A 25,692-nucleotide genomic window follows, 5' to 3' on the forward strand; every position below is an offset into this window, starting at 1 on the left:
AGCCAGCATGGTTTTGTACACGGCAGGTCGTGTCTCATGAACTTGATTGAGTTTTTTTTAGGAGATGACCAAAGGGATTGATGAAGGCAGGGTGGTGGATGTTGAATGCATGGATTTTGGTAAGGCTTTTCATAAGGTCCCACATGGTAGGCTGATCCAGATGATTAAGATGCACGGTATTCATGAAGGCTTGGTCGTAAGGATTCAGAAATTGGCATATTCATAGAAGGGTTGTAGTGGAAGGTAGCTATTCTGCCGGAGGTGTGTGACTAATGGACTTCAATGATCTGTGCTGGGACCTCTGCTGTTTGTAATATATATATATAAATGACGTAGGCATAAATGCGGATGGGTTGGCGAGTATGTTGAAGACACCAAAATTGGAGGAGTTGCAGACAGTGGGGTATACTGTCAGTGAGGGACTGATACAGTGAGGGAGGGGAGCAGTGAGGGAGGGGAGCAGTGAGGGAGGGGAGCAGAGAAAGGACTTGACCTGAAGTGGTGTAAGTCAGCTGGGCTGTCAGGTCTCAAGATATAAAGGCGTAAGGTCACGTCCCTATATTCCTATGTGGCTGTGGCTAGAGTTACCATGGTCCCATGCCCCACAAAAAATCATTCTCACACCTGTCTCGCACAGCAAAGTCCTTCTGCTGTTCCAGAGAATGTACAAACGTGATGAGGAAGTGTTTGTTGCTCAGCAGCATGGAGAACATGGCAATGCCCTCCTCCATGTTGTGCCGAGAGTTTTCAGGGACCTGAAACAAAGAGGGAGAGCAAGTGAGTGAGGACTCTGCTCCAAGTCTCCCACACTCCAGTGGGGCACAATGCCTGTATCTGGACAGGTCGCCACAATCCCCCTCCACCCCACAGCCAGGATGTGCGTTCCACTCCTGTAAACTGACTGCCCCCCCCCCCACAGATTGGCTACCCGCTCACAGGACAGACACAGACCCAGCACACACGTAGACAGTCGTCTGTGCTCTCCGTCCCCTACAGCCAGATCTCCCACACCCCCACAAGAGGGTCTCACACCTCTAGAGCTGAGAGTTAAGATTCCTGACCAGACCCCCACAAGTACTCAGACCAGAAACTGCCAGGAAGAGTTTTGAATACACAACTGCATCTATCTCAGCCCCACAAAACAGCAGACTCATTGGTCCTATCCCAGTGCATTCCCCAGTTGTGGCTCACCTTCCACTCAGGCTGCAGCAGTGGGTGGGTCTCTGGTCGGTTGCTGGAGATGGTGGCCTCTCTGGACTGGGCATTCAGCTGATGGAAACACTCAGGGCTTCTGCTTTCACAATCAATTGAACACTGGAATGAAGGATTGGGTTTGGTGAGTCCTGAAATTCCTTTAGGTAACCTGTCTCTCCTGCACGCCATCTGTCACAGGAACCAAGGGGTGGATTGTTCCAATCCGTCCTCCTGACCCGAGATGTTGGCTGTCCATTCCTTCCACAGGTCCTGTCTGACCCATTGAGTTCCCCCAGCACTGTGATCTTTGCTCAAGATTCATGCATTTGCAGTCTCTTGTATCTCTGTTCTCACCCACCTCTTACTCTGATTGCTTTCAATTTGTTCTTTCCAATTTATGCTACCCATCCAAATATGGTCTACCAGATCATATAATATTTTAAAACATTACCACACATTACCCTAAAACAACTTAAACCAATTACAACCATTATACCTGTTATAAAATCGACATCTCCCAGACAAAATAAATCTTGCCAATCATTTGGGAAAAGTGAAAGGGGAAGAGGAGGGGCAGGTGGAGTGAGGGGGGAAGCTGGCTACAGGTTGGAAAGGGTATGTAATAATATTGCCCCTGTCCAACTTAGGAAACCTTAACGGAAACCTCTGGAGATTTTGCGCCCCACCCAAGGTTTCCGTGCGGTTCCCGGAGGTTGCAGGTGGTTGCCGGAGGTTGCAGGTAGTGGAAGCAGGTAGGGAGACTTACCAAAACCTCCGGGAACCGCACGGAAACCTTGGGTGGGGCGCAAAGTCTCCAGAGGTTTCCGTTCAGGTTTCCTAAGTGGGACAGGGGCATAAGGGTAAGGTAGGGGAAGGGGAGAGACAGAAGGAGGGAAGGGAGAGAATGGGGATATTCAAGGTGGAGTGTGAAAGGGGGGGGGAGTAGAGAGAGTGGAGGTCCTAGAAATTGGACCACCTATGAATGACATGCTAAACAGGTGCTGCAAATGGTGCTAGCTCACAACACAGTGACAACCCCCAGCCCTAATAATTGTGAATTTGGTGGGAAAAAAAGCATTGGTGGGAGTGGGAAGGGGTACACTGGTTAAAAGTTTGAGAGGTAGCTGAGTTCAGGAGGTCCTAGCCTGAAATTGGTGGGAGAAAGCAGAGTGGCAATGAACACAAATTGACTCACTTTTGGGAAAAAGGTGCGAATGATGAAGTACTTGTACTCGAGGAAGGGAATACCCTGGCTCCGGTTTAGCTCCTTGGTGAGGTCAGTCATATCAGTCTGCAACTCAGCAAAACCTGCAGCATAAGAGAAGGCAGGGGGTAAGTACCTACCTCTCAACAAAGAGAAACACTTACATCTATGTAGCACCACTTAATATCCCCCAGCTTATTGTAGTCAACAGTTCTCTGTATTCTCTGCTCATCTCGCAGCCCACCCAACTTCGATTCCCCCCTTTTTTCATGCTCATTCCTCTCATTTTGTCCCCTTCCTCCCTTGTCCCTCCCTTTGGCTTTACATTTTTCTCGTCTTCTTTCCTTACCTAACACTCTTTTGTTTCCTTTACACCTCCAGCTTTGTCACTATCTGCATCCAAGTGCTAATCACCCCCCTTGCCTGTATCCACCTATCACTTGCCAGACTTTACCCCACCACCCATCTTTCTTTTCCAGCTTTCTCGCCCTTATTCTATCAGTCAGAACAAGGGTCCTGACCCAAAACATTGTCTGCCAATTTCCCTCCAGAGGCAGCCTGATATGCTGAGTTCTATCAGCACTTTTAACCCACCACATTACTTGAGGACCACATTTAAGGCAGATTACCATATTGGACCGTATCCTAATTTGCTTCTGTCCATTATTGAACAGAAAGAACTTCGAAGGTGTGCTTTTGACTGTGTTGTACTGTTGAACATGCCCACTGGGCTTAACACTATGATTGAGGTTTACTGTTGTGGTTGTCCCATCTAGAAGAGGTATTGTACATGTACTTTGTTGTCCAGTAAATGGGACCTCTGGTCTGCTCATCCCCTATGGCCGGCAAAGCTCGTACCTTTCCGAATCTCCTCCCTGATTTGAGCCTCCATCTCTTCCATCTGAATCAGAGTCTTCTGCCAATATCGCTCAGCTCGACGGCTCTTTGTACAGAAGATGACCAAGGCTAGAAAACACAGAATAGTTACAAAATGGAGACTATTTACCCACAGAATCCATATTGGCTCTGCGATCCAGCTGGACTAGCTCCCCTGCCCTCTCCTGTCCACAAAGAGGAGAGTTGGATATACAAAAGACATTCCCACCAGTCATGAACAGTTGGTTCAGTCCAGAACACTGGATCATCCCGTGGAAAGAGGGAGCAAGGTGGGAACGCAGGAAGCCATTCAGCCTGTGAACCAGAATGCAGGAAATAGAGTGAGAAGGGAGGGGGCATGTGTGAGTAAAGGAGGAGGGTAAGTGGGAGTGGAAGAGAGGTGGGAGTGTGGAGAAAGTGGGAAGTGGAAGGGGGGGGGGGGGGGGGGGAGAGGAAAGATGGGAGTGAAGAAGGTGAGAGTGAGGGAGAAGTAGGGACAGAGAAGGGAAGGGGTGGCAGTGAGGAAGGAGGGAGTGAGGAGCAAAGGGAAGTGGGAGTTGAGGAAGAGGGGCAGACAGGAGTGAAGAATGAGGGGAAGTGGAAGCGAAGAAGGAAGAGATGTTAAAGTGAGGTGCAAGGAGTAAGAATGGGAACGCGGGTGTGAGGAGGGATGGGGAAGTGGGAGGGAGGAGAGAGAGGGAGCTGGGAGTGAGGTAGGAGGGAGAGGTGTGAGTGAACGGGGAGGGGGATGTGAATGTGAGAAAACACAACAATATCTGGACATCTGATATTTGCTTCAGTGCTCCAGTCCTGGAACATTAGTTGCTTCTCTCTGCAGATGCTGCTCACCCTGCTGTGTTTCCAGTAATATTTACCAACCAGAGGGGTGAGTTTCTTACCGATGCCACAAGCCAGCAGCAACAACAGGCAGACCACGATCGATATCACGACTGATGTCACACTCTCTCCCAGTTGTACCATTGCAATCGTCTCATTGTAATTTCCCACTTGCACCTACAGCAGAGCGCACAAGAGGGGAAGGTCATGTGAGCAAGGAGGACAAGTGGGAGAGGAAGCTGCTCTTCAGGTCCCTGTGCATAGATTTGCCCTATCTATCCCCCTCATGATCTTTTTTTTTTAATGTTTATTTTATTAGAAGCAATTGTACAAGAAGAAAGAAATCGACATAACAATTATACAATTTTTATACGGCTTCAGTTTTAACATTTTATAAACTGATAAGTGAATCGGAAAAAAGTAAAAAGGAAAGAATGAAGAGGAAGAAGAAAGATACGAAAAAGAAAGAAGAAAAAAAACCCTGAACTGACAAAGAAATGAGAGAAAAAAAGCACAGATATGTCCCACTATCCTTCCCTACACCCGCTCCTCCAACCCGAGCATCAGTTTCGAATTTGTGTTCAACCATTCTGTTGTTGAAGAAATTCAACGAAAGGAGACCATATTTTGGAAATTGGTCTGATTTCTCAGCCAAAACAAGCCTTATTTTTTCTAAATGTAGTGTCTTGGTCATTTCTGTGATCCACATCTTCACTGTGGGACTGTTATCTTTTTACAGAATTTAAGTATAAGTTTTTTCACACCCTCATGATCTTCTACACCTCTTTAAGATCACCCTTCATCCTCCTGTACTACAAGGAATAAAATCCTAGCCTGCTCAAACTCTCCCTGTAGCTCAGGCCCTATGTTCTCCAGAGATGTTGCCTAACCTGCTGAGTTACTTTCTTTCTATTTAAACAATAAGATTTATGCAAATGTTGCTATTGTCCAGTTTCTTTTGTTTGCCATGAACCCAAGCCCTGTGCTGAGTGAGCAGCAACGTATTCACTTCCAACAACTCTCCCAGTGCTCCACTGTGAAGTGTCTGTTCCCCGTGACAGCCCACAGTCACCTCATGCCTGAAGACTTGCACCAAGTGAGGGTGAAGAGGGTAGGAGAGGTGGGAGCGTGGAGATAGTGGGAGGTGGGAGGAGGTGGTTCAAACACGGTCGCTCTAACTTTCTCTTGCTTACCGTGACAGGCAACTGCTGTTCATCAGAATTGATCGACACATTCATGGTGCAGTGAATCTTTCCCTTAACAACATAGATGTCACAAGGAAAAGGGCCAATCGTCACTTTGTATTCCTCAGGAGCCAAGTTCAAGTTGTCCGGTATCTTCTGTGAAAGGAGAAAGTTAGCAATGAAGGATGTGGGGAAATAGTCATTGACCAGGTGCAGTTATGAATCAGGGAGAAGAGAGTGAGGGGGCAGAGAGCAGACAGAATGCAGAGAGAGTGAGGCAGACATGAGATGATGTGTAGCCTTTCTCCTCCCTCTGTCCTCTGTCAATGAGGGAGGAAAGAGCAGATTTGTGAAGAAGGGTCTCGACCGAAAACGTCACCTATACCTTTTCTCCAGAGATGCTGTCTGACCCGCTGAGTTACTCCAACTATTTGTGTCTGTCTTAGATTTCTTGTCTACCTCTATGATCAGAGACAATACCTCATCTGATTCTCCCCTCTCTCAGGCAGGTTTCCAGGGCAATGATCAGGAGGAGGAACCCTGGATAATACTTCTCTCTTGCTCAATGCTATCATGCCAGTTGGTTGGGAGCAGGGATCCTGCCTGTCTGTCTTCCTAGACAATGATAAAACACAGCAGGACGATTCAGGATTCATTGATCAGAAAGAGAAGGTGGTTGCACAGGAGACACAAAAGCCAGAATCTGGATCAAAAAACAAATTGTTGGAGGAAACGCTCAGCAGATCGGGCAGCATCTGTGGAGGCAAATAGATAGTCAACATTTTGGGTGAGAGCATGCCTGAGAATGTAGAAGGGAGAGAGCTAGTATAAAGAGGATAGATAGGTGATGTGTGGAATAGTGAAGGGGTGGAGATGGGCAAATGGAGCTAGGGGGAGGAGGGGGGAGTTTATAGGGAGAGATAATGCAGGTGATAAATGTAAACAGAATAAGAAAAAAAACATTAGCAGATGAAACCAGATGGGACGAGGGAGGGTGAAGGTAGAGACAGAAGTTACAATGTGATGGGTGGACCAGATATGGGGGGGAACAATGGGAAATATGGAACCAGGTAGGGAAGGGTAGTCACCGTGAGGGGGAACAGATATGTAGGCAGATTTCCGAAATATGCCAAAGTGACAGGGTTGTCTTAGTGTGTGACTTTAAACATCTGACTGGAAATTGCTCCATGGACCCGTGGAGTGAAAGTGTAGACCAGGCGAAGGTGGAAATGGGATGGTGTCTTTACGGAAGACAGGATGGGGGGAGGTGGAGTCGAGTTAGTGGGTTTACAGTGGATTTCAGTGGACAGATTATATCCTGTAATGGAGATTGGGAGATCCAGTGTGAGAAATGGTCCGTGGATTCAAGGGCAGGAGGAATGTTCACAGCAATGCGGAGTTCCACACACAGAAGATATCTGGTGGATTTCCAACAGTGCATTAATGAATGAGTGTGTGTTGAATAAATGTGTCAAGGTGAGTTGCAAGGATCACTCACCTCAATCACCAGAGTGAGAGGCTCTCCCTGATGGTGCTTAATCAACTTCTCCTTGCGGGAGAACTGTGGATCGTTGAAATATTCCATGGAGAACCCTCGTCTACGTTTCTGATAGAGAATCCCATTGATATAGAAATTAATGATCACTTTGGAAACCGAATAGGCTGGAGATGGACAGATGAGAACAGAATCACTCACAACTTCACATGTCTGAAAAACAAAAAGAAAATTTGTCTCATTAAAAGTACAACTAGTTTCTTTACTTCGCACACCTGCATGAATAGGAAGAAAGATGAAACACTTATAATTTGTGGCTGAACCTGTGAGTGTGTGGTTGGAAAAGATGTAGCAGGATCACACAGGTGCTGGAGTTTTTGAAATGTATTCTTAAAGGAGCCTGTGAACTGAGAGTCAAGAGTATTTTATTGTCAAATATCCCGAAACGGAAAAATGAAATTCTTACTTGAAGCAGCACAACAGATATGTCAACAAAATAACCGAGGTTCAGGCAGTGATGATATTGTATCGTCCATAAAGTGAGCACAAGCATGGGATCTACAACATTAGCCAGTGTAGGCTCAGCATTATCCAGGTAGGTCTTAGCTCCATGGCAACTTCAGGTCAAGAAAGTGCCGAGCTGCAGGAAGATAAAGGGTATGGCACACAGGACGCTGGCTTAAAGAGCACAGGCGTAGAATCTGTTTGCTGTCATTGTAGTGTCACAATATAGCGGTCAATAGCTTGCATGAAAGCAGAGCAAGAGTCAGAGAGTCATACAGCATTAAGAGTCCCTTCAGTTCGCCATGTTTATGCTGACCATGCACTCATTTATGAGCATTTGGTCCGTAGCCTACTGTGAAGCCAGAGGAGACCTCATGATGTAGTGTCAGAGGTTAAAGATGTCTGTGAATACCTCTGCCAGCTGGTCCATCCTGAAGACAAGGCCAGGGACTCCATTTGGACCAGTTGCTGTCCATACATTCACTCTCAGGAAGGCTGATCTTACACCTGCCACTACAACCGTTGGTACAGACGTACCCAAGAATGACGGAACGGGTGGCATTCCTTAACCACCCTTTCTCAATATGACCCTCCCCATACAATAAGGTCACAGGTGCTAGAAAATAAAAGGGATGTGTACTCCATCAAAACAAAGCCTCTGAGCTTTAACCTCACAAAGGCAATTTTAAAACCTTATGCTCTGCATCAGTTCCACATCCATAGCTTGATCCATTGAAAGCACAAATTCAAGTTGTACACACACTTCATATTGATGTCAAAACTATCCCAGTTGACTTGGGTATCAATGTAAGAAAAGTTCAGATATTTATTTTCAACTAGAATAAGAAACTCACCGACTGAGCCCATCCAATGCATTTAACCATCATGACGACATTCTGTATCAAATTGAATCGCTGGCCTTTTACTGTGATCTCCCGTCCACCACTGCAGAGAAAGCAGGATGTTACTATACAGTTATAGTGACTTATACTTCAATGACACGGGAACCCAAGTTCTGCAGCCTGATGCTGTGGTAACTGATATCAGTCTGACATCAGCTTACAAGACAGTTACAGACCAGCACCATGATACAAGAGTGACTGACTGATACCATAAACACAGGCAAGGCGACCTGCTTTTGATTAGCACCTTCTGCTCTTCTGCAGATGATGAATAGAGTCATAGTGTCATAGAGTGACACAGTGTGAAAACAGGCCCTTTGGCCCAACTTGCCCTCACCGGCCAACATGGCCCAGCTACACTAGCCCAACCTGCCTGTGTTTGGTTCATATCCCTCCAATCTATGCTCTTCATGTTGAACAACCATATGTAAGAAGCACTGATAATAACAAGGACACAGAACATACTCATTGTAGGGACTTCGAGGTCCATCACCAAAACCCGCTTACCAGCACCATCACTACCTAAACTAACCATCCTAAAGGTCTGCAGTAGATAGTGAGCAAATCAACAAGAGATACAAACATATTTGACCTAATTGTCACCAATCTTTGCGTGAGAGATTCCTGTGTCCAGTGCAGCATTGGTAGAAGTGATAGACTCATCCCCTGATAGACTCAGGACCTGATGGAGCTTCACTCTATTTGCCTGTATGTGCAGCTCCAATGGTTCTTAGGAACACGCACATTATCCAAACCATAGCATCCTGCATAGATTCCCCATCCACTACCATAGATGCCCACTGGCTATAGTCTATCCTATCCACAGAATGTACTGGAATGATTAGTAAAAGAGTCATACAACACAGAATCAGGCCCTGCGGCCTAACTTGTTCATGCTGACTGAGATGTCCCATATATGGTAGTCCACCCACGCTTGGCCCATATCATTCCGAACCTTTCCTTTCCATGTACCTGTCCAAGTGTCTTTTAAATGCTCTTATAGTACCTATCACAACTACCTCCTCAGGCAGCTCATTCCATATACCTCACACCATCTGAGTGAAAAAGTTGCCCATCAGCCTCTTATTAAATCTTTCCCCTTTCACCTTGAACCTACTGTTTGTCTCCTGGTTCTTGATTTCCCTACCCTGAGTAAAACAATCTCTGCATTCACCCTATCTAATTCCCTCATCATTTTATAAACCTCAATAAGATCACCCCTCAAGCTCCTGAGCTTCAAGGAATAAAGTCCTAGCCAACCTTTCCCTAAAGCTCATGCTCCCGAGTCCTGACAATATCTCGCAAATCTTCACTGCACTCTTTCAACCTCTCGTAGGGTGACCTAAACTGAACACAATACCCCAAATGCAGACTCACCAATGTCTTGTGAACTGTAACATACATCCCAACTTCTATTGTTACTACCCTAACTGATGAAGGCCTTTGTACTTGTGATACCAATAGCTTGTTCGGATTCTCTCTCTCTAATGGCCCTCTCCCCCTTTACCCATTGACTGGATGACCTCTGCAAAATTATCCTCACCACAACCCTAGCCACACCCTGACACGATATTACCTTTGTTCTCCCCACATTCATTGCAATTTGAAGCCAACTTGTTTTCTCTCTTTCCCATTTCCGAAGAAGGATATCTGATGTGATAAGTTCTATTTCTCGTTCCAAATATGTTACCTGACCGGCTAAATTTTTGACTTTCATATTAAATATGGAGATATCCATCATCATGCAGAGTGAAAAAGGGTCTCGACCCGAAATGCCGCTTATCCGTGTTCTCCAGAGATGCTAGACACAAAATGGTAGAGTAACTCAGCAGGACAGGCAGCATCTCTGGAGAGAAATATTGGGTGACGTTTCGGGTCGAGACCCTTCTTCAGACTGATGTCAGGAGAGAGGGAGATATATAGATAAGGAAGTGTAAGGTGTGAAAACAGGACAGAGGGAATAGAGATCAAGGACAAAGAATAAATCATTCTATGATCATCCAGAGATGCTGCCTGTCCCGCTGAGTTACTCCAGCATTTTATGTCTATGTACAGTTTAAACCAGCATCTGCAGTTCCTTCCTACACATTTCTCCATAGATGCTGCCTGACCTGCTGACTTACTTCAGCACTTTGTGTCTTCTTAAAAAAAAAACTGCAGTTCCTTGTTTCTACTGTTTATGAAAAAATTCCATCTTACCTGATGTAGCTGGTGTATGGGCTGATACTTTCTATCAATGGGTTCTCTCGATACTTGTAGGTCATGGTCTTGTTGATGCATCTACTCTCAAACTGGACACAGATGGAAATGGCTCCCTCAGCTCCATGCATGGCCGGCATTACACAGACAATGGCACTCTGGTTCCGTCTATGAAAAGAAAAGTTTGCATTTATATAACATGGCCGCCAGTACAGCGAGACCAAGAGTAGGCACGGCAATCATTTCAGCAAATACTTTTATGCCAAGGCCTGTTGGATCTCCTCGTTGCTATCTATTTGAACCCATCTTCCCATTCTCATACTGACCTTTCTGTCTTGAGCCACCTCCATTGCCAGAGGGAGACCACATACAAACCAGAGGAACAACACCTCATATTCCACTTGAGTTCCTTAATGGTGTGAATATTAAATTCTCCAATTTTCAGTAACTACATAACCTTCCACCTTTCCCATCTTCCTCCATAACCTCCCCACCTGGACTTGCATCTATTTCTCTCCACCCCCTACCCTTCCACCTGTATTCATTCCTCTAGCTTCACAATTCACAACTCTACAATATTTTTGTCTCACACCTTCTGCCTCTTCATCGCTGGCCTTTGTCTAATCATCTGCCAATCAAATAACCTCACCTGTGAAGGCCTTTTACCTGCCAGGCTTCGTTCTGCCCCTCCTCTCTTCCAGCTTTCTTCTCCCCCTCCTGACCCAAAACTTCACCTGTCCACATTCTCCTGAGATACTACCTGACCCACTGAGCTAATTCAGCACTCTATGTCTTCTTTTGCAATTATATAACATCTCTCATGGAATCATTACACCGTGAAGCACTTTACAGCCAATGATGTACCTCTGAAGTGTAGTTCCTATAGAAACCATGGCAACCAACATGTGGCCAAAATCCTCAAATTATTCACTGAGGAAATGTTTTAATTAATTAATTTATTTAACCTTCATGATTTGGGCATTGCTGGGAAAACCAATGTGACCTGAGTGATCATTCCAGAGGATGCTGGTAGGTCTGAAGTCATGTGCAGGTGAGACAGAGTAAGAAAACCAGATATCTTCCCTAGATGGGCATCAGTGAACCAAATAAGATTTTAAAATAGTTTTGTAGTTTTGTGGTTCATTTTTACTCATTTAAAGAATGTTTTTGAATTCCACAGCAATTATGGTGGCATATAAACCAGTCTCTATTGTTAGATTCAGATTCAGATTAGTTTATTGTCATTTATATCAGGTTAAAATGAAATTCCTTATTCACATGAACCTCATATAGTACATGGGATACATACTAAATGCAATGATGAATGCAAAACAGCAGAATGGTGTCGTGGAATCCGAAGTAGTCTGGAACTTAGGGCTTTCAAACTCTTGTATCTTCTCCCAGAAGGTAGAAAAGAGAAGTTGGAACAGAGAGGGTGATAGATAGGCATCTTTGATATTACTTCTAGCCTTCCCGATGCAACACACCAAGAAGATGAACTGAAGGGAGGTGACAAGCCTATGGTGAACAGGGCAGTTGAGGAACTGGGCAGTTCAGGAACATCTGCAGGTTCAGCTGGGGAGGTGGGGAGGAGGAGAGAAGACCCTAGTTGGTGGAGGGGTTGGGAGAAGATCTTTGTGAGGATGGTCCAGGTAGCCTCTAAGATGTGGCCTTTCTGGTGGGTGGTGAGGGCCAATGTCGCTGAGGGAGTAAGTGTTTTGCTGAGGTTGCAGTTAAGGAGAACTGGAGAGGATGCACTGACTAAATTTAATTTAGGTCTGCTGAGTACATTTGGTGAAAGATTCAATCTGAAATTGTTTTTAAAGCAGAGTTAAAATAGTCATAGCATCATAAAACATTCCATTCGGTCCAACCTGTCCTTGGCGACCAAGATCCCCCATCTAAGGCTTCATTTGGCGGAGTTTGACCCATATCCCTCTAAACCTTCCCAATCTATGTACCTGTCCAAATATCTGTTAAATATCTGTTATTCTACCTTCCTCAACTACTTCCTCTGGCAGTTTGTTCCAAAGGTTGCCCCTCTGGTGTCTATTAACTCATTCCCCTCTCACCTTAAACCTATGTCCTCTAGTTCTTTATTCCCCAACAGTGGGAAGAATGCTTTGAGCATTCACCTGATCTACTCCCCTCATGATTTTATACACGTCTAGAAGATCACCCCTCGGTCCTTGATGTTGCAAGGAATAATACCCTGCCCAACCTCTCCCCGTGGCTCAGGCCTTTGGATCCTGACAATATCCTCCTAAATCTTCTCTTCACTCTTCCCAGCTAAATGGCACCTTTCCTATGGCAGGGTGACCAAAACTGAACACAATACCACATGTGTGGCCTCACCCACATCTCGTACAAAACAAGATACTCAAAAGGGTCCAATCTGAGAAAGTGTTACATCATTAGATCGCTCAAAAGCTTAATCTGAATATCTTCAAGTTCTGCCTTTACACCCTTCTTAAGTTGCATTCAGTGATGTTCTGTTTCACATATACTTTGTGCTGCCGTCAAAATGAGTTGATCCATCAATAATTATTCAGGCTGCTGTTCAAGTGACTTACCTTACATTGATACAGTCCTCGGTATCATTGACAATGATCCTGACTGAAGAACCAATATGCAGATTTTTGCCGCTGATGGTGACTCTGGTGCCTCCAGCTTTGGGTCCTTGATCTGGCACTACCAAGATAGTCTCAGGAACCTATCCAGGAAAAACACAAGTTCAACCGATAAATATCTGGAATAGAAAATCTAAACCATGCCCACAGATAGAAAACAAACATGCAAGCATCCAACAGCAATGACAACCAGTGTGAAAAGGTTGAGGGGTAACTGGGTAAAAATCTCCAGGACGATTCAGTGTTGCTTCATTGGGGACGTGTTGCACAATCCCATGACACTCGACACTGGTTATGGACATTCACTGCAAATGTGCATTGGCTTATGTACATAACATGCACACACCCTCAATATGTATTAAAACTATGCATTCCAGGAATTAGTAGGTTAACCTATGATGAGCGTTTGTTGGCACTGGGCCTGTACTCGCTGGAGTTTAGAAGAATGAGGGGCGACTTCATTAAAACATACAGAATAGTGAAAGGCTTGGATAGAGTGGATGTAGAGAGGATGTTTCAACTAGTGGGTGAGTCCAGGACCAGAGGTCATAGCCACAGGGTTAAAGGACATTCTTTTAGGAAGGAGATGAGGAGAAATTTATATAGTCAGAGGGTGGTGAATCTGTAGAATTCTTTGCCACAGAAGGCTGTGAAGGCCAAGTTAGTGGATATTTTTAAGGCAGAGATAGATTCTTGATTAGTACAGGTGTCAGAGGTTATGGGGAGATGGAGGGAGAATGGGGTTAGGAGAGAGAGATAGATCAGCCATGATTGAATGGCGGAGTAGACTTGATGGGCCGAATGGCCTTATGACCTTTTGCACCAATGCACATTGCAGCTTCTAGTTATCAACACGCATGCATGCATACAATACATGAACATACACTACTGTAGACTCACCCCACTCTACATTAATCTCAGATCACTCAAACAAACCAACACTTACCCCATTGTTATATGTTATTTATACATATCATCACTTCACACATGTATCCATAATATATTTCAGATTCATATACTGATAATGTACAGTAAATGTCCCTACAAATGAAAACGATATGGAGGATTTGGAGATCAGTGTAGAGAATATGCTGGGGAGTTTGAGATCAGGAAGCACATGGTTAATGGTTGGCATGGACACAGTGGGCTGAAGGGCCAGTATCTGTGCACTATTGTGAAGGGCCAGTCTATGTGCTCTATTACATCATCCCACCAAGTCTATCCAAAATAAACCCCGATTAGATTAATTTAGTTTAGTTTAGCGATACTGAGCGGAAACAGGCCGTTCGGCCCACTGAGTCCGTGCCGACCAGCAATCACCATCTACACTACCGTGGTCCAACACACTACGGACAATTTACAATTTTTACCGAAGCCAATTAACATGTACGTCTTTGGAGCGTTGGAGGAAACCGGAGCACCCGGAGAAAATCCAGGCAGCCACAGGGAGAGCGTACAAAGTCCGTACAGACAGCACCCGCAGTCAGGATTGAACCCGAATCTCTGGTGCTGTAAGGCAGCAACTCTACTGCTGTGCAACTATGCCGCCATAATTACTTAGGCTGATCTGATTACTTATCTGAATTTAAATCCCACAGCTGATGGGATTTGAACTGAGGAGCGTAACAGACAATTGTACCATTTTAACAAGTTATCCCATTATAGGACGATCCAGAACGTTGGAACAAAGGTATCTGAAGCAATCTGGCAAATTGCATCTAAAATTGGTCGGGTGATAGGAGGCTGAGTATAGTTGTGGAAAGGTGTTTTTCCAGACTTTGATATATGTAACAAGTGATGTGCTGCAAGGATTGGTGCTGAGACCATTGGTATTTGTATTATATATAAATTACTTTGCTGAGAATGTAGTGGTCTGATTTGTCAGCTTGCAGATAACACAACAGTTGGGGGTGTTGTAGATGGCAAAGAAAGCTGTCTCAAGACAAAGCAGGACATAGATCAGTTGAGAAGTTGGGCCGTGTGGTGGCAGATGCAATTCAATCCAAGATAACTATCAAGCATTGCACTTTGGGAAGTGGACATACTCTAAAAGGCACGGACTTCTGGAGCATTGCTGTACAGAAAGACATTGGGGTTCAAGTCCACAGCTTCTTGAAAATGGCGAGCAGGTGGACAGGACAGTGAAAATGTATTAGGTGTACTTGCAGACAAGACATGGGCCAAGGAATATCATGTTGCAGCTGAACAAAACATCAGTTGAACAGCACTAAGAGTATTAACATAGAGCATAATGTATAGAACAGTTGAGCAGAGGCCCCTTGGCCCTCAAAGTCTGTACTGATCATGATGCCAATTTACCTAGTTCCACCTGCCTGCACGTGGTCTATATCACTCCATTCCCCACCCATAGGGCCTGATCCATGCTCTGTGACTCAATGATTCTATTTCCTTGTCTGTTTCCTTGCCACGTTTTGATGATCTTAGTGAAATTGTGACTTACCAAGAAAGAAAATCTTTGCTTGGAGCTTTCTTCCTCCTGGACCCTGACGCTTACCGCGTTGGTGAACTCTCTTTTGGTCCCGTTAGTTATGCACACAATCCTGAAAGACAAACAAACATTCAGTATCGCCTCACTCAGCTTCTCTTTATCTCCATCTGCTCCTCTTCTCAACTGCATATTCCTTCCCCCACCCCAGCCAATCTTGTGCATACGCAGACTCAGTTCAAACTGATGAAGATTGCACACATAAAGAACCAGATTGTGCCACCTAAGCACAAATGACCGTAACACACATAAACCACGTTCACACATACAAAATCACGGCTCTCACTGGCTCGGCACTCACCGACAAGTGTGCACGGAGCCTGTGATTGCTCAATGCATTAAGGGAGGGGTTAGTGGTTACTATTATCACATATTTTCATGCCCAGAATGGAGAAAAGGAAATGGTGAAACTACATACTGTGATGAGACAACATAATCTTCCTGTACAGGGGTACATGAAACGCCACCAATGCGAACACCATCAGCGATGTCACTGAACCTGCGGCCCAGGTTCCGGCCTCTAATAGTGAGGCGCGTGCCACCATGCACAGGACCAGTCAGTGGTTCTATCTGAAAAAAAATAGTAGAGCTTTCCATCAGCCTGGTGTCATCGTCCTCAGCGCAATACTCTACAAATACTATATGCACAAGTGGTCAAAATCCTGCAGTCACCCACATTCTGTCACCACACAATATAATCAAAAACATGAGTTACTGCGGAACCCTCACAGGTTCACCAACCCCATAACACATCCACTCACTCACTCACTCACTAACCCAACACACCCAGCCACACACTGACCCCACAACACCCTCACCCTGACCCCCACAACATCCTCACCCTGACCCAACACTCACCCACACACTGACCCCACAACACCCACTCACTCACTAACCCAATACACTCAGCCACACACTGGCCCCACAACACCCTCACCCACACACTCATCAATCCCACAACACCCTCACACACTCACCAAACCCACACCTTCACTAGAATTTCGAAGATTGAGGGGGGATCTTATAGAAACTTACAAAATTCTTAAGGGGTTGGACAGGCTAGATGCAGGAAGATTGTTCCCGGTGTTGGGAAAGCCCAGGACAAGGGGTCACAGTTTAAGGATAAAGGGGAAATCCTTTAGGACGAAGATGAGAAAAACATTTTTCACACAGAGAGTGGTGAATCTCTGGAACTCAGAAGGTAGTTGAGGCCAGTTTGTTGGCTATATTTAAGAGGGAGTTAGATGTGGCCCTTGTGGCTAAATGGATCAGGGGGTATGGAGAGAAGGCAGATACAGGACACTGAGTTGGATGATCAGCCATGATCATATTGAATGGCGGTGCAGGCTCGAAGGGTCGAATGGCCTACTCCTGCACCTATTTTCTATGTTTCTATGTTTCACCCACTCACCAACCCCACAACACATCCACTCACTCACTCACTCACTCACTAACCCAACACACCCAGCCACACACTGTTTCCACAACACTCTCACCAACTCACAGACCCCACACCCTCACACACTCACCAACCCCACAATACCCTCACACATCTGAGGTTGAGAGGACTGTACACCTGGAACATGAATAGAATAGGCTGTGATATGGGGAATTGCCTCCCTGGGGTGGGGAGCACAGGCAGAGAGGAGAAGATGGTTGGTGCAAGGTGGGGCTGAGGGAGTGTGAAAGGCATGGGGTAGAGAAGGCATACTCACCCTGTGAATCTCAGGAGCAGGACAAACGTCAGCGATCTGCCTGCACTCACTTTGTAACTTACATCTCTGGGTTGTCCCACACCAGACGCACTGATGGCCGCGGTTCTGTCGCCCCCAGCACTCTGAGCAGTCTGAGCTCCCACTCGCACAGTTATACACCTCCACTGCAGAGACAGAATGTCCAAGTCATGTCTCATTCCCTACTTTCATGCCCAGGCTTAATGAGCTTTGCAAGCAGTTGAATAAGCAATGTTTGGTGATTTCCAGCCGGCCATTAACAAACCATATTCATCGTATTTTTAGCATCTAATGTCATTTCAAGAAATCCAGGTCCTTTTCCAGATTTCATATCCTAATTGAGTCAGGTCTCTTAATTCTCAATGCACATGTAGATATGAAATAAATGCTGCCTCTACACTGCCAAGTCAACACTGCCAGAAGAGGGAAAGCACAGGTTACATACAGTTCATGGCACCCTGTGCACCATCCCAAACATGCCTATTGCTAGCATAGGGACAACACAGGTCTGATAGAGGGTAAAATTCCATCTCCACTGTCTGAAACATTCCCATTCCTGAGGCAGGAACAGTGTGGATCAGTCAGGGTAAAACTCCTTCTTCACTCCCTCAAACATTCCTATTGCTGGGTTAGGAACAGCACAGGTCAGACACAGAGTAAAAGTCTGTCTGCATTGTCCTGTAACACATCCCATGGCAGAGACAGCACATATCAGACATAGTATACAACTCCCCCAGACATTGCCAGGTTGGTAAGAAGCACAGGTCGGCTAACTGGACTTTGGATGTGCCTGAATCCAACCGAAACAACCATTCTCATAGTAACCATCTAAGGCCATTCAGAGATGGGTTCGCGTGTCTCTTCATTAGGAGCTTCATCCAACACGGAATTCACGTATTATGGAATTCACTCCTGTGGAGAGCACCTCCCTCTTGGGGACCACTCCGCTCCTGTGGGAATCACCTAGAGAGATCTCTTCACTCCTGCAAGGATCATTTGAAGGAATCTCTCCACTCCTGCAGGATCACCCAAGGGGATCTCCACTCCTTCAAGGATCTCCAACAGTAAACTCTCTGCTACTATAGGGCTCGCCAATGGAGATCTCACCACTCCTGCAAAAGATCTGCAGCATGTAATTCCATTCTAAATAATACAGGGAGAATCAATCTGACAAGATCTAGCAAGACAAGGCCGGGCAACCTGTTATACATGCCAAGGTGCATTAACGCATAGTTTACCAAACCTGAGATGGTGCTGGGATTGTCAATCTGCTTCTCTGGGTCTTCCTTCAGCTTCAGACTGATGGGAAAGTGCTGGCTTGAGTTGGTTGTAAACAACTGTGAACAAAGTAAATGATGAGCTGCATGGGACTCCAGGAGGCAGCAGGGATCAGAGAGGGGTAAAGGTGTGCAGGTGAAAGCCAGATAGGTGCAATTGTGCCAAACCTTTCCCATCAATGCACGACCACCTTTGGACCATCACCGATGCACAATTCCCCATGCACTATATGTTCCCACGCACTGGAAGCCTCCAACCACCAGCTCCCATCGCAAGCTCCAAGTGAAAGCTCTTGTGCACAACCACCCCTACATCACAAGTTCCCATACAAAAGCTGCCATGCATGGCAAGCTCCTGCACACCGCAAGCTCCCACATGCAAATTCCCATGCACGCTGCAAGCTCCAACATATATAAGTCAATAGGGACTAGATAAATTACTTTTGGAAATGCTAGTTAAGGTTACCGTGCCCAATAGCAATTGGGCATGGTGCCAGGGGTAAGTCATCTACCCCTTTTCAAATAGTACCATGGGCCTCTTGCGCTCATCCGAGGGATGACGGTTTCAGTCAGTGTACTTTTCTCAAGGCTCATTCCACACGCGGAAGACCCACAAAATTCAGACTTAGCGTGGTGCTCAGATCCCTGGGATATTCTTAAAGGGAAGATCCCATCAACAGAGTCACATCTGACAGAGGTGTTTGAGAGGCCGATGAGGTTGGTAACTGATGTTATAATGTTAGATCAAGGAGGCTGCTGAGTCCAGTGTGCTGCTGTGGGTTGATAGATCTCCTTTGCCATGCAACTATTTAATTCCAATTGTTTGTGGTCAAGGCCCTGTGGAAGAATAGTAGAGGTATAGCACTGTACTCACCCTGACATCGTCACACAACACCTGGGAACTGTTGAGCCACCGCGCCTCGTATACCTGGTGTCCAACCTCACACTGCAGTTTTCTGCCCTAGAGCAGAGAAGAATACTCTAAGAATGGCATCTACTCTCACCCAGGTCAGCCCCACATCCTGCCCTTGCCTCATTCTGTTCCCTCCCGTTAATGCCACTGTCTTAACTCTTAGTCCCTCGTCTCTTTACCTGCACCATCAGCACTCTAAGGCCCTCAGGTCCAACCCTTCTGTTCTGACCAGCTGCTTCACTCACCTGTCCCCATCCCCACCTATCTTCTCTGAACCCTATCTACACCAGCCTTGGTATGGACCTTCAGATCAATCGTAATCCCCTCCTCACCAGCCTGCGCCCTCAGCTCGGACTCTTTGAGATGCGACCCCTTCCACCACCCCCACCATGAGCGCTGGTGTAGTGATGTGGAGGGGAATGTGCATGTGATGGTGTCCCCCTGCTCCGGCTCAGGGTCCTGTGGTTGGGGCAGGTGAGGTTATAACAAGCAGCGTGAACTCATTGTGACATCTGTGACTGGCTACGCTCCAAGATCACCTGACAAGTTGTCCAATATTCAGTTGACCATTGTCAAATGTTCTTCAGGCTTCATGCCCAGTAACTGCCTTTATTCTGGCCATTTTATGCTGGTTATATAATCAGGGAAAAGTCTGCAGTGGTTACCTGGAGCGGTGCACTGTTATTTATGGAGACTGGGAAGCTTCGGGTGGTCCCAGTGGAAACTGGCAGGACTTGAACCGGCATCATTTGGGGGCACTGTGCGAAAGTCTGCAACAGAAAGTAGCAGAGAATTAAAGCAAGCACCCAGAAACCTATCCAAGAGCACCTCCTCAGTAATGGGCTGACGATTCCCATATCCAGCAGAGACATTCCCAGCCCTCAGCCCCTGAGAGCGGGAGGCTGGACAGGTAGTCGTGCAAACCTCCTGCTTCATTATTCATTGACGCAGATAAATAAGACTGAAGACACTGTCACCAAGAAGTGGAAGCTGACAAAGGCCATTCAGTCTCAAATCTGCTCCCCATTCATTTATCTTCTGCAATTTACCTGATTAATTAATTTTTTTGGAGAGTAAAAATGTAATGTTTGACCTTAAATATGCACAAATAATGAGTATTTACAGCTCACTGGCAGAAAGTTTTCTACCTGAGAGAAGGTGCAAGGTGTTACTCCAGCACTTTGTGTTCTTTTGTGTATTAACCAGCATCTGCAGATCTTTGTTTCGACTGCATAATATGCTTGGCCTTCATTGTTCAGGGCATTGAGTGTAAGAGTCACAAAGTCATGCTACTGCATTATAAGACTTCGGTTAGCCTGCCTATGTAGTATTGTCTGAGGTTCTGGTCGTCCCATTACAGGAAGGATGTGGAGGCTGTGGAGAGTGTGCAGATGGATGCCACCTAGATTTCTGGGTAGTAACTATAATAAGAGGCTGGCAAAATCAGATTGTTTTCTCTGGAGTGTCAAGAGATTGTGGGGAAACCTGACAGATGTACAGATATATGAAATTTTGAGAGGCATAGATAGGGAAGACCTTCTTCCCAAGATGGAAATGTCAAAGACTGGAGGGCAAAGTTTTAAGATTAGAGGGAAAAAAATGAAAGGAAATATGCGGAGCAAGCATTTTTTACACAGAGAGTGGTGGGTGCCTGGAATGCACTGCCAGGGTGGATGTGATTTGATTGTGGCATTAAAGAGACTTTTTGATAGGCACATGGGTATGCAGGGGATGGAGTGGTATGGATCACATACAGGCAGAGATTATTTCAAAATGGCATCATGTTCAGCATGGGCATTGTGGGCTGAAGGGCCTGTTCCTCGGATGTATTGTTCCATGTTATCTGAATTTTAGGAGCATTCCTCTCTTCACAAGTACGGACACTACCTTACCTCAGGTACTGCACCAGTTACACTGCTCTTGCACTCTGCTTTCTGTGAGACACACTTGTGATTGGGTACACACCAGAAGCAGGTCCAACGAGTTTGTAAGCAACTTCTGCATCTGAAAAATCCAAAGAACACCGGTAATGACAATGCACAGAAATAACAGACGCCTAACCCCAGTTGCATGCTCATTGGAAATGTAAAACAGACACATTTTACCTAATAATCAAGTGGAATTAACTAGAACCAATGATGTCCTAAGTGTGGGAATGTCACAACATATTCTTACACAATCCCACTGCATTTGGTCCCTCCATCACAACACAACATGCTGATACAGACCCATCACTGCTGGCCATCCCCTGCCCGACAAACACATACATGCACTTTGACTCTAGGGATACAGCATGGAATACACCCTTCAGTCCACCGAGTCCGCACCAACCATCAATCAACCCATGGACTAGCATTATCCTATGCCCATTGGGAACAATTTACAATTTTACCGAAGCCAATTAACATACAAACCTGTACCTCTTTGCAGTGTGGGAGGAAGCCCGGAGCACCAGGAGTATCCCAGGATGACTAGGGATACTGTCTGTATGGAATTTGCACGTTCTCCCTGTGACCGCATTGGTTTTCTCCAGCTGCTCCAGTTGCCTCTCACATTCCAAAGATGTACAGGTTTGTAGGTTAGTTGGCCTCTGTAAGTTGTCCCTAGTGTATGGGTGATCGCTGGTTGGCATGGACTCGGTGAGCTGAAGGACCTGTTTCCACGCTGTATTTCTAAACTAAGATGTGAATAAAGGGATGGTGTAGAGGGTGGGCTTCAGATTTCTGGATCTCTGAAATATTTTTTGGGTAAGATGGCAACCTGCACAAGCTAGAATAACAGTGTTAACAGCATTGATGTACAGAGGGGTCTTGGGGTTCAAGTCCATATCTCACAGAAATAATTTGGTATCATATTCACACAGATATTGTGGGACGGAGGACCTTTTCCTGTGCTGTACTGTTCTGTGTTCTATCTATCCGTGGGGAGATTTGTTGGTGCTGCTGGAAAGAGTTGGCAAGGGAATGAGACACAGTCTGAAGAAGGGTTTCGGCCCGAAACGTTGCCTATTTCCTTCGCTCCATAGATGCTGCTGCACCCGCTGAGTTTCTCCAGTACTTTTGTCTACCTTCGATTTTCCAGCATCTGCAGTTCCTTCTTAAACAATGAGACACTGAGTCAGTGTAGGGGGTGGGGGCGCAGGCCTGGAGTCGCAGTTAAATGTAGAAAGCTAAGTCAATCCTATAGGCGGAGCAGACGTGGATGTTTTAAAGCACACGGTAAGAATGTGAGCTGAAATGTTAATTCAAGGATTCTGACGAGCAAGGCAGATGAACTTAGAGGACTGATCAACACATGAGAATATTGATATTGTTGCTGTCACAGAGACATGGTTAAAAGAAGGACAGTACCGGCACCAGATCATTCCTTGGTGCACAAACTTCAGATGTGCTGCGGGGGTTGATGATCGGAAATGCAACAGGGAAGGGGCATTGCCATATTCTGTAGAGTCCACGCGGTAAGAAGGGAGGATATCCTGGAAGGAAGGGCTTTTAATGGGGCTGTGTGGGTCATCACTTTGGTGAGGACATACTACACACCACATAGCAGTCAGCAGGAAACAAAGCAACAGATATGTAGGCAAATTGTAGAGGTGTAAAACTAATAGAGATGAATTCATAAGAGTTTTCATTTTTCCCAATATTAACTGGGTTCGCCTATTTGTGAAAAGCTGGGAGAGGGAGGAATTTTCAACGTATATCTAGGAGAGCTTCTTGAGCAAGAATTTAGATAGTCCTACTGAAGAAGGACGGTACTGGAGATAATCTTAGGAAATATACCTGGGCAACTATATGAAATGTCAGTGGGAAAGCATCTCGGAGATGGTGGTAATATTACTGCAAGGTTCAAGATACATAGAACAGGGGATAAAGAACAGTACAACACAGGAACAGATCCTTCCGCCCACATTGTCTGTGCCGAACTTGATGCCAAGTTAAACTAATCTCCACTGCCTGAACATAATTGATATCCCTTCGTTCCCTGCATATTCATGTCCAAGGTAGTTAGAGCTATGGGTGGTCCAGAAAATAAGATCCTGAATCAGAAGGAAAGGTCAATTTCAACATCATAAGAACTTGGAATAAGTAGATTGGGGTTGACAAGTAGGAATCATTGAGAAATGAAATAATGGATGTTGCACATTGCTACAAGGATGGAAGACTTTCAGGGCTAGAGAAAGTGTGGGTGAGTACTTAAAATGAGGCTAGGAAAGCAGAGGTTGCACAAAATATCACAGACAGATAAGATGAGGTAAAATCCCACGGAACTTTATAATAGTAGAGAAGGTTAATTCACATTAGATCTACAGTGAGAGTAAATTGGATAAATATTGGCTTGGTCATGGAAGATAATGGGTAGTGGAGGAAGGTATTTCTCTGACTGGCGGTGTGTTACCGACTGTGTTTGGCAAGGATCAACGCTGAGAACCTCTGTTGTTTATGATGTACACAAATAATTTGAATGAAAATGTAGGAGGTCTGATCAGTAAATTTGCAGATGACACAGAAATAGCTGGAAATGGTGAGGCAGGTCACCAAAGGATGTAGCAGGGTACAAATCAGTTGGAAATTTAGCAGAGAAATAGCAGATGCAATTTAATCTGGACAAGTGTGCGATGCTGCACTTTGGAAGGAGAGAAGTACACAGTAAGGGCAGGACCCTTGGAAGCATGGATGCACAGAGGATCGGGCTGAAAGTCCACAGCTCCCTGAAAGTGGCACAAGTAGATAGGGTGGTAAAAATGAGTACAGACTGCCTGCCTTCATGGGCAGGGCACTGGTAATAAAAATTGGTAAGCCATGGTGAGCTGTTTTTGGAGTATTATGTGCAGCTCTGATTGCCACATTATAGGAACAATGTGGAGGCTTTGGCAAAGGTGCAAAGGCGATTTACCAGTGTTGTTTGGATCGAAGAGTGTTTAGCTATATGAGAGGCTGAACAAAGTTGGCTTGTTTTTTTCTGGAATATTGGAGGTAAGGGGCGACCTGATAGAAGTTTACAAAATTATGAGAGGCATAGTAGGGTAGAAGGTCTGTGACTTTTCCCAGGATGGAAATACCAAATACTAGGGTTAATAACTATAACGTGGGAGGGTGGATGTGTAAAGGAAATTTACAATGGATATTTGTTTTTTACAGAGGATGGAAAGTGTTGCTACAGGAATGGGTAGAAGCAGATACAATAGCAATGTTTAGGAAGTGGTTAGACTAGAGGAAATGGAGGGATATGGACGATGTCCAGGCAGATGCGATTAATTTAATTTGGCATCACGGTCAGTGCAGACATCAGGAGTCGAAGGGCCCTTTCCTATGTTCTCTCTGGGGTCAGTGAATGGAGGATTTTCCTTTTCTTGGGTTTAGTGATAAAGGATATTCAGTTTCCCCAGGGTCGTGCTTCTCTCTGTGAATCGATATAGAGACACAACATAAGCAAGAATGGTAACAATGGGTGACTCACGCTGTCTTTGCATCAACCTTTCCTGTTCTCTCACAATCATAGAAGGTTACATTTCCAGACACGATCAATCGATTGTCCACCTCGATTGCCACTGTTACAATAACATGATCTAAATATTAAATAAACAGTATTAATCAAGGCCGTGCCAATGTTACACCAGAAGAACACAGAGCTAATATACACAGTGCTTGGAGGAACTCAACGGGTCAAGCACACGACATTTCGGGTTGGGATCCTTCTTCAGACTCAGAGGAGGAGAACTTCGTCAAAGTAGGCATATTTTGAGGAGACTTCAGAGTGGAGCACTAAAATGGAGGGTTTTCATCAATATTCCTGCACTAACTCCTCTCCCATTCCCACACTGACCTTTCTGTCCTGGGCTTTCTCAATTGTCAGTGAGGCCCAGCGCAAATTGGAGTTTAGTTTAGTAATGTCTAGTTTAGTAATATTTTTGGTTATTAGGTGGTGTTATGTGTGTGGGGGGAGGGTGAAACAGAGCTTTCTGTCTCTCCCTTCGGGGGAATGCGACTTTTTTGTCTTATCCCCCTTCTCTTCCCCCGTCTGCGCTGAGGCCTAATGGCGGAGCTGGCGGCCTCCAACCTGCGACCGACCTCGAGGGTCTGGAGGTAGAGCCAGCCAGGACTCACCAACGCGAGGCTGGCCGTCTTCGAGCTGTGGCGACGTCCGGGTAGCGGCACGACTCGGCGCTCCGGTGAGGGCGGACAGCGCGGGGCTGAGACACTCTCGTGTGAGCGGCACGGCTACCGGCTGGAAGGCGCTC

General features: G+C 45.6%; 1 protein-coding gene across 1 annotated transcript in view; it reads right to left on the reverse strand.

Annotated features, from left to right (window-relative positions):
* plxnd1 (plexin D1) overlaps positions 1-25,692 on the reverse strand; it is a 68,845-nt gene that overhangs the window by 22,211 nt on the left and 20,942 nt on the right. The window contains exons 7-24 of the mRNA XM_033036885.1: positions 24,912-25,020; positions 21,347-21,458; positions 20,120-20,224; positions 19,416-19,502; positions 18,508-18,601; positions 17,247-17,410; positions 15,950-16,101; positions 15,487-15,586; positions 12,969-13,108; positions 10,396-10,563; positions 8,149-8,239; positions 6,794-7,003; positions 5,305-5,451; positions 4,174-4,288; positions 3,257-3,364; positions 2,390-2,502; positions 1,192-1,314; positions 625-755 (exon numbers count right to left, since the gene is read on the reverse strand). Of these exons, the coding sequence (XP_032892776.1) occupies positions 625-755; positions 1,192-1,314; positions 2,390-2,502; positions 3,257-3,364; positions 4,174-4,288; positions 5,305-5,451; positions 6,794-7,003; positions 8,149-8,239; positions 10,396-10,563; positions 12,969-13,108; positions 15,487-15,586; positions 15,950-16,101; positions 17,247-17,410; positions 18,508-18,601; positions 19,416-19,502; positions 20,120-20,224; positions 21,347-21,458; positions 24,912-25,020 (2,269 nt within the window). The remainder of the gene's footprint in view (positions 1-624; positions 756-1,191; positions 1,315-2,389; positions 2,503-3,256; positions 3,365-4,173; positions 4,289-5,304; positions 5,452-6,793; positions 7,004-8,148; positions 8,240-10,395; positions 10,564-12,968; positions 13,109-15,486; positions 15,587-15,949; positions 16,102-17,246; positions 17,411-18,507; positions 18,602-19,415; positions 19,503-20,119; positions 20,225-21,346; positions 21,459-24,911; positions 25,021-25,692) is intronic.

This window comes from Amblyraja radiata, chromosome 18 (genome assembly GCF_010909765.2).
Source record: "Amblyraja radiata isolate CabotCenter1 chromosome 18, sAmbRad1.1.pri, whole genome shotgun sequence".
NCBI lineage: Eukaryota > Metazoa > Chordata > Chondrichthyes > Rajiformes > Rajidae > Amblyraja > Amblyraja radiata.